This window comes from Phocoena sinus, chromosome 3 (assembly GCF_008692025.1).
Source record: "Phocoena sinus isolate mPhoSin1 chromosome 3, mPhoSin1.pri, whole genome shotgun sequence".
Lineage (NCBI taxonomy): Eukaryota > Metazoa > Chordata > Mammalia > Artiodactyla > Phocoenidae > Phocoena > Phocoena sinus.
The window spans coordinates 47835998-47845570 of record NC_045765.1 but is presented as its reverse complement, the minus strand read 5'-3'; the positions used below and the strand labels follow the sequence as shown (position 1 = coordinate 47845570).

Below are 9573 nucleotides of genomic sequence, written 5' to 3'. Positions count from 1 at the left end.
CTGGAGCAGAGGAAGGCTTAATACAGGACCAAGCAAGGAGAATAGGGTGGCTCATGTTCAAAAACCCCCGAACTCCCTGATGCTTCTCAGGGAGGAATTTTTATAGATAAAATTTGGGATGAGGGCTATAGGGGATGTGACTTTCTACTGATTGGTTGTTGGTGAGGTAACGGGGAGGTGCTCCAGGAATCTTGGGCTCAGCCTGAAGTTACCATCCTCCACCTGGGTGGGGACTTTAGTTCCTGCAGAAGAACTCAAAGATACTGTTAAGTGTATCCCTTGAGGGGGAATGAGTTCGAGGTTTTAATCACTGCACTATAGTTTCTTGATGCTCTGCCTTTGTTTCTGCATTCTCTTACTTTCCTGAATGTGCTCTTTGGAGCTCAGGGAAGGTCTAGGAGGTTGAAGCCCTCTTCCTGCAAACAAGAAATGGGGGACAGGGAAAGGATTTGTACCCAGGAGGGCCCCACAGGATCCTGCTCGGTTTCAGATCCTTGAATTGTGTGACTTGTGAATTTGCTTTCAGGTACCATCCGTTGTCCATCCTTTCTTTCCCAGGGGCAGCTGTTGCCTCTTGTTTGTCTTATTTTGTGTCCTGAGAACTTGGCTTGGCAACACTTTGGGGGCATGGCCAGGCAGAAATGTGGGTTGCCTAAGTTTATTAACAGGTCAGAAAGAGAGCAGAACCATTAAAGGCAGACAATCTGGGTTTATGTATTGTCTCTGCCTGTAATCTCCAAACCTCTTCTCTCCTGTAATATGGTCCAATTAGACACGAAAATTTCTAGCATGCAATGTTTAAATCCATTTACTGTGTCCAAGTTCCTTAAGCTTAGCGTTGTCCTTGAAATGTCCTCTAGCATCACAGACAAGATGCTGGAAGCCATCTTGCATTCATAACTTACCTGAACTGTGAGGTGGTGGTTTGGCTGAGTCACTTGGTAGACCACAGCACCCCCTAGTGGTCAGATTTAAACCTCAAGTCATGTATATTCTGAATTTCACAAGAAATTAACCTAACCCTTAGAGTGTCAGGCAACTGTGTTTTCCAAGTGTGGAACAGATTTTATTGGCTACCTTTGGTTCAGTGGGTGATGTATTCTCCACTGTTTATCAGGGAACCTGATGCATCTCAGGTTCACTTAACCGTCTACCCACTTCTCCATTCTGGGCTGCTTCTTTGTATGAGCTTAGGAATTCAAGCTGCTTCTCCTTTTCTTTTTTTGTGATTATAGATACTTTTCTACTTTTGAGGCACTTCGTTATTTCTACCTTATTTGCTGTCCCTGACTATAAACACATAGGCCGTTTAATATGAGGATGTTACCTAAAGTTCCTGTGAAAGAAATCGGGAAGGAATAGTCCACCTGGGGTGATTGTGGTTTAGACTAGGAAGCATTAGATCTGGAGTCAGCCCTGAATTAAAAGCCTAACTTTGCCACCTATTTGCTGGTGATATTAGTCAGGTTACTTAACTTTTCTAAGTTTACTCACAAGATAAGGATAACCTTACAGGGTTATTGTGGCTCATATGTAAAGCAAAGTGAACTACACAGCAGCCTCATGATCAGTTCATCTGGTCTGTAGTCCCTTCCTTCCATGGCAAATCATCTCTTGGGGATGGTTTGGTGGTAAAAGTTAATTCAAAATGAGGCCTTAGTTCTTCTTTGGTTATCTCAGCACAAACCTGTCAGACCCAAAGAAGCAGATCTCCAAGTCAAGGCTGAGATATAGTCCTCAGGCTACCAGGGAAATGGGGAGCTCTACATCACTGCTACTCACCTCAGTAACTAGTAGGGAATGGCCTCTGCTGGGGGAGAATTAAGGGCTGAATGCAGAGGCTTCTCCACTGCATAGTTGAGAAAATGTAGCTTTTTTGGTTTCCTCAATGATTTAGAGCCTCTTTGAAAAAGTCATGTCTCACCTGAAATCTACATTGTGAGATATATGGAAAATCTTAAGACTAAACTCTGTTTCACCAGACAGGCAGCATTTCAAAATCATATGCCTCTGTACCCAGACCAGTGCCAGGCACAATAGATGCTCAGTTAAATCCCAAGGAACCCTAAAGGAATTATTTCAGTCGGTGAAAGGTGATGGGCAACATGTTTCTGGACTGAGAGTTTTCCAACTGTTTCTTAAAATGCTAGTCTAGTCCTCATGGGATTACATGTATTCATGGTCGATCATGTCCTGTCACTTAATATCTGCAATCACATTTCCTGAGACAGAGACCTCAGAATGTGAGGAAGATGGGGAAGGAAAAAGCATGAAGGAAACCCTGTCCAAAATTACAGGATTGCTGTATTTTGTAAAACTTGGTTTATTCTGAGTTTGCCTCCATCCTCCGTCCCCAGTATAATCAAACGTGCCTTTGAGGAAAAAGCATATGGGAGCAACAGGAAGTGTTTAGATGCATTTTATTCAACAATCAGGCCAGCCACCACATCATAGTGTTCTTAGGGGATTTCAGAACCTTGGTTCTCAGCAACGCCCCGATTTTTGTATGAGGACAGGAGTCTTGTGTTTCCTATAGAAGAGATTGGGGGAAAAAAATCAGCTTAAACTTTGTTGATAAAACGTGACAACGGGAGAAAAACAAGGAAAAAAGATCAGCTTTATTTAAAATAGAGAGGTTTGAGATTCATTTCCATTTCAATTTCTCTTATTCATTTACTCATTCACTTATTCATTAACTCCTCAAATATTGATTGAGAACTATAACATACATTAAGGATACAACAAAAGGGAAAAATGTCCATCCTTACAGAGTTTACAGATCTAGCAGGGCGTTATAAAAAGCTTCTGAAATTAATCTTTAATCCATTGTTGCTTCTTTTCCTTCTGACGGCATTGTCCTAGCTACCGGTTTCCATCTTAGCTGGTGCCTGGGCTACTTCAGGACCTTCTAATTGATTGATCCATTGCCTTAGAACTCTGGGGATTCTCATCTGTGAGATCTTGCAAAAGGAAATTATATCCTTATCCCATATGATAGCTGCTTTAGTTAGCATCTAGACAGAGCCCACGGATTGGCTTATTTTCCATAGCTGTGCTGTCCAGTATTCCATATAACTATTTAAATTTAAATCAGTTAAAGTTAAGTAATATTAAAAATCCAGGATTTCATTTATAGTAGCCACATTTTAAGTGCTGGTACCATGGCTAGAGGCCTCCGTATTGGACCAGAAGTAGTCTATAGAGAAGAATTTGCCAGTATAGATTTCCTAAGAAGACATACAGGAATTAGAAAAAAAAAGTTCTTACTGAATATATCTGCTAAGCACTTAATGATCAAGGAGATGCAAGCCCTTGTTTGTCTACCCATCTCAAAGCTCAACAACTAAGGTCAGAGCCTGGCTCTAGTTAAGCATACAATGTATTTGTTTGGGGCTTTTAATGGGCAGTAGAGACAAAGGCAAAATGGTACATTTGAAAATATGTTGCATTTGAAAAAGACACATTTTCTCTCTAGACCTGTTTTCTTATCAGAGAAATATAGGAAGAGAAGTTACATTTTCTGGCATTCAAATGTTGCTCCCATATTTACATAATTTTAAAAGAATAGAAAGAGCAGGTAGGACTGGTAGGTTTTAAAGTCTAAGGAAACCAGGTGTCCCAGCTCTATGCTCATATTTTCCTAATGGTTCAGTCTAAATACTGGGCCTTTTGATCTCGGCACTTGGAAATTGACCAAGCCTCAAGGCTGTTGTGTTGCTTTCTCCTCCCCTTGGATGGAAATATGATTTTGACCTTAATGTCAAGAACATAGGCCATGAGAAAATTAACAAGTGGTTTCAAGTTCCTTTTAACAGGTGGTTTCAAGTTCCGTTTACAAGTCCTTAATGTGGAAATTTTTTTGAAAAAGCAGAACATCCAACGTTTTGGGCCTGAAACTTCAGGATATTAGATGTTTCTCCCTGGAGACCTATTTCCACAATTCTTGTTAAATACTGAGAATTTTCTGAAACGACTTAAAGCAGACCAAGGGAGGGTGCATGGTACAAGGAATTAGAGATGTGGAATGCATGCAGTCATTTGAACCTAAATCAAAGTGTTAATACCTCATCAGTTCCAAAATAACAGAGTTTTCTGGGTCGCTTGTGGGATCTCTTTTATTTGTTTGATCATTCTACACCTTTATTTAACTTGGAGCGCTTTTGTGATGCTATGAAAATGCAAAGTGCAGTTTAAATGACACCCTTTTCATGAATCATTTCTTGACCCTTCCAGTAGGAAGCAATCTGTATTTCTCCTTCACTCCTGTAGCATGTTGCTCACACCTCATTTGATGGCATTTGTCACAAGTTACAAGAAGCTACCTTATTTGTACTATTTTCTTTCAGTTATATCCACTAGGAAAGCAGAGGAGACTAGCACAATGCTTGGCACATAAGTGTTCAGCAGCTGAGTAAGACAGAAAATCTGTGGCGAATTTATTTCTCTGAGTACCTGAGTCTAATTCCCATCACCTACCCACCTACAATCAGTTCAGAAACTCCACTGAGGCTAGGTCTCACATCCATAAGTGATTGTGTTCACTAAAGTATTACATAAAGTGTTACAAAAATATGTTTTTGGTCACCTAATCTATATAATTCATATTTGCATACTTCAGGGCTTTAGTGAACACAATCATTGCTATCACCAAGAATGATTTTTTTAAGTATAATGGTATTTTGGGTATGTGGGCTTTAAAAAATCCAGACTATCTCTTGTTCGCTATAAAAGGTTGGGTTTTTATCGTAGAAGTGATTTTTTTTTTTAACTAATTGAAAGAAACATTCAACACTTTCCTTCTTCTAGCCCATTGTCCTTTCTTTAACACCTTTTATACAGCACCATGTTATTAATTCCTTTCTCACTTTTGTTCAGTTTTTTCTTCATCTTGAAATACCTCTCTCTCCTTCTTTATGTTCTAGAGAAAACCTCAGACTTTTCCAAATCCTAGCAGGCACAATTAGTTCTTTTTAGTTTTGTGCTCTCGGAGCACTTTGCTTATACTACCATTGACCACACCGTGTTAGCGTTGAGTGTAAGCAAACTGGGAGACAAAACATGTTGGATTTTCTTGTGGATCTCACAAATATTTAGTCTAGTACCTGACTTTAAAGTATAGTGGAAAGAGCAAGGATTTTGCACCAGATCTGCCACTCATGGCTGGGTGACCTTGAGCAAGTTATTTAAACTAACTGAGTCTCAATTTCTTCATGGGTATATTAAGCTGAGTATTATTTACCTCATAGAGTCATTGTGAATATTAAGTGCCTTGCATAATGCTTGACATAATAAATACTACTTTCTATCATAATGCACACACACACACACACACACACACATACACATGCACACCTCTCTATATAATCATAACATATATAATAAGGAGAAAAAGAAATCAAGAATTGTTTGAGGGAAAACTAGGTATTTTGTTTCTCTCATGGTGAGATTAATGTTATTGGTATATTCTTTGAGGCTTCAAGGGATAATATATGTAAAAATTTGAAGACTTCTAGCTTAAAACATATATTTTAAAAGAAATTCAGGTTTGTACTCACATATTTTCAACACATAACACGCATTCATTAGAATAAGTAACTCCATCTGTCCCACAGACAGGGTTATAAATCTTGGGACATCCATTCACTTCACTTGTACATTTAGCCTAAAAATGGAATGAAACAGAATCATTTCCCATCATTTTTCATTTGAATTTATAGCAGAGTCTCTAAAATCTCCCTGGAGTTGATCAGCTTAAAGATGGAAGCATGACTGTGATTGGGAGAGTGATACTAAGTGTTCCAAGAGGAAGAATCCAAAATTTGGAGTCAGAAAACCTTGTTTTTTTGTGTGTGTGTGGTACGCGGGCCTCTCACTGTTGTGGCCTCTCCCGTTGCGGAGCACAGGCTCCGGATGCGCAGGCTCAGCGGCCATGGCTCACGGGCCCAGCCGCTCCGCGGCATGTGGGATCTTCCCGGACCGGGGCACGAACCTGCATCCCCTGCATCGGCAGGCGGACTCTCAGCCACTGCGCCACCAGGGAAGCCCAGAAAACCTTGTTTTAAGTAATGCCTCTGCTATCTGCAAGCTGTGTGACATTGGTAAATCTCTTGGTGTCTCTGAACCACAGTCACTTCATTTGCAAAACGGGAGTGATGTTGTTTCCCTACCTATCTCATCATGGCGTTGTGAGGTTTGAATAAAGTGAGTGAGATAATGTTCAAATTTACAATTACTACCTGTGCTGGCTCTCTCAGGTCAGCCACACCTTGAGGCGTGTTCTTCCTTGCACACGGTAGTCCTGTCACCCTGGTCTTCTCTAAGTCAATTAAAGACACGCGGTGCCTTCTACCCTTGGGGTTTTTGCACAGACTGTTTACTGTCAGTAAGAACTAGTAATTATCAAATGACTTTCACAGGGCAGACACTGTCCTAAGTGCTTTTCATGTATTATTATATTTTTATAATATTTATATTTATAATATTAATATTATAATAATATATAAATATTATATTTATAATATTAATATTATAAATATTATAATATTTATAATATTAATAATATTATTATATTTAAACTCATAGACTATCCTATGAACTTTTTATTTTACTCTTCTTCTGGTAAAGGCAGTGAGGCACAAAGAAATTGAATCACCCAAGGCCACACACCTAATAATTACTGGATCCAGGACTTAAACCCAGTTAATCTAGGTCCTGAGCTTTAGCTCTTAACCACTTTACTCTCCTACTTCTCCCTTTGCTAACACTCATTTATTCTTCAGGGCTGAAAATAAATCTCACTGGCTTAGGGCACCTTCCCTGATTTAACTAGGCTAGGTTTCTAATGAACCAGAACTTCTTTATAACACATCACCAATGTAGTAATTTATTTACTTATACACTTTTGGTTTGCCATCGGCCTTCCCACTAAATATAAATGTAACGAGAAGAGGGACACTTCATCCTCTGGTCTCCAAATTTACTGAAATTTACATTATAAGTACAAGAAAAACTGGAAAAGTTAGATATAGAATATTTTTCTAGAGGAAGAGCCTAGTTTATTATTATTATTGCTCATTATAAATTAGAGCTCCACCTTGTTGATGAAGAGAACTTTATGCCAACATGGTCAAACTGGCTGTAAGGAGGAAGGGCTGCTTGGAGTGATGTTTAGAAGGTTTCCACTTAAAATCCTTGTCCTACCGGATAGCCCTAGTATATATAAAAACTCCTTCATAGCAAGCATAATATGACTACAGAGAGATTGCCTATGTATCAGTCAATTTGTCCTTCAACATAAGCGCCTGTGGCGGAACTACAATTACTATCCACATTTAATGGGTTAAGTTTTGCCAGCATTCATACTCCTCATATTAACTTAAATTGAAAGGTGAGTTAGACTACGCTTTGGGTGGAACAAACAGTCTTAGCCCCAGAAATAAAAATTTACAAAATTGTCTTTACCTTTCTTTCCAGGAAGTTAGCTCTAGTACTACCTAGAAAACATAAATCAGACATATCAAGTTGGATCATGAATGGGAGAAGCCTGAGGTATTCTCATTCAGAATTTTCTGCTTTCATTTAAGTCTGTGACTTCTCTGCTTCCTCTTCCACCACCCACCCCTTCTTTTTTTTTTTTTTCCACCCCTTCTTATTACCATTTTTTTTCAAGTATGTCTCATTGGTGTCCATTCACTCCCTGCCTGCTGAAAACTCAAAAAAATTTGATTAGGACCAAAGTATCTCAATTTGATATTTAAGACAAGTTGACCCATTTCCTTGAAAATAGAAATGATGTACTTACTGCTTCAAATGTGTCAGGCACAGAGCAAATACCTTCTGAACGCTCACTGACATTCTAGTAACAACCAGCTTGTTGATCTCACAGTGATGTAGAAAATATAAGTATCTTTATCTCAGTTTATAGATAAAGATATGGAAAGTTTCTATAACTAGCTGTGAACACTAGCAATAACCAGGTCTTCTGATGAAAAACTAACTTTTGCACTTACATGTAAGTCTTCTTTTGTAAGTAATGTTTTTAAAAAAAATGGAGCTCTTTTGACAATTTACCTTCAGTTCCCAAAGAGCTCCCTCTCTCCATTGCATTATACTGACTATTAGTTCAATTCACATTTCTTGAATTTACAGGTAGATACTTAAAATTGCCATGCTGCATTCTCTAGAAAATAGCAGGTCTTGTTGACATCACCATCAGGAGATGGTGATTGTGGGTAAGCTCACTGCAGGGAAGGAGAGCTAATTTGATAGTATCCAGAGGAAGAAATGTTGGTGAGATTTGATTTTGATACTAACAATCTCTGAGGTCATCTAAAGGAAGTAGTTCTTCCTACCTAAATGTATTGAAAAGTAGTGAGACACTTAGGGGCTTGGAGAAGAAGGCCCCTGGAATAGTCAGAACCTGATGCGGTGAGAGTCCCACTGAATTTTAGAATTGAGTTGAGTCTAAAATTTAATGAGCACGTAGTCACCACAGGCATCTATATGTATTAATTAATATGCATGAGAAGGGGAAAAGGGACCACTGCTCCCATAAATATTTAGCAAATACAGCAAATAGTATTGTTCCTTTTCTTCGCAAAGTGCTGATTTGGCTGTCAGTAGGTTTCTTTGCTAGATCTGATAAAAATTTAAAAGTGTTAACCATCTCCGAAGACAAAAAGGAAGCTGATGCCAATGCCAGGGGTTCAGATCATCTGTCAAAATTATAAAGACAGTTTGAAGATATAAACATACAGTCTATTCAAGAAGAATATTTTTTCTAGAAATATTCTGTAGGTCAAAAATAAAAATTTTAATCAAATTCTGCCCTTTATACTGGAGTAACTGGAAATCATTGTTAGCTATTTATGCAATTCCATGAGAACATAAAATTTGTAAATTGGCCTTAAACATTTACAGAGTTAGAAGTGTACTTGATATTGAAATAATCCCTTCTTTTTTCTACCATATCTCTGACAAAGAGTCAGCCTCATTACCTGGGGAAAACCATTTCATGTCTGGGCAGTTCTCACTAGTAAAATTGTTTTCCTGTGTTATGTTAAAATCCCTCTTTCTATATATAATTCTCATCCACTGACCTTATTTCCTTTCACTGGGACCAAAAGATCTGTCCAAGAGTAGACTCTAAGTCTAGAAAGTAATGTGGTCAGTAAAGCAACTGGTCAAAAAGGTTTTACTTAAATCAGAAAAATATGCAAAACCACCTACCAGATAAACTCAATAGGACCAAGGCAGTGAGAAGGAAGATGCTGGCTACCTTCATGGCTGGAGTGCTGACTCCAGAGCTCAGTCAAAAACTGAACTCAACTTACCACTTCTCTCTAGAATCCTGGGACTGGAAGGTTCATACAGGTAGGATGGTATCCCAGTCTCCACCTCCTGCCCTTTGTCACAGATCTCCTTGGTTATTGATTGACTCTGTAGCATAGCCTGGACCCAGCACAGCACCAGTGTAAGAAAGGTGAGAGGAATGCTGTGGGCCTAAAATGTGCAAGGTAAAGACTGTCAGGAAGAGATGACTAGTGGTTAGTTAGTTAGTTCTTGCCCTAACTT

General features: G+C 38.8%; 1 protein-coding gene across 1 annotated transcript; it reads right to left on the bottom strand.

Annotated features, from left to right (window-relative positions):
* Nucleotides 1-2403: 2403 nt before the first annotated feature.
* SPINK1 (serine peptidase inhibitor Kazal type 1) lies at nucleotides 2404-9342 on the bottom strand. Its single transcript, XM_032628257.1, has 4 exons — nucleotides 9229-9342; nucleotides 7462-7493; nucleotides 5556-5662; nucleotides 2404-2530 (listed from the first exon to the last, which is right to left on the bottom strand). Exons 1-4 carry the CDS (start codon nucleotides 9281-9283, stop codon nucleotides 2485-2487), a joined length of 240 nt encoding a protein of 79 aa, XP_032484148.1. The 5' UTR covers nucleotides 9284-9342; the 3' UTR covers nucleotides 2404-2484.
* Nucleotides 9343-9573: the final 231 nt, after the last annotated feature.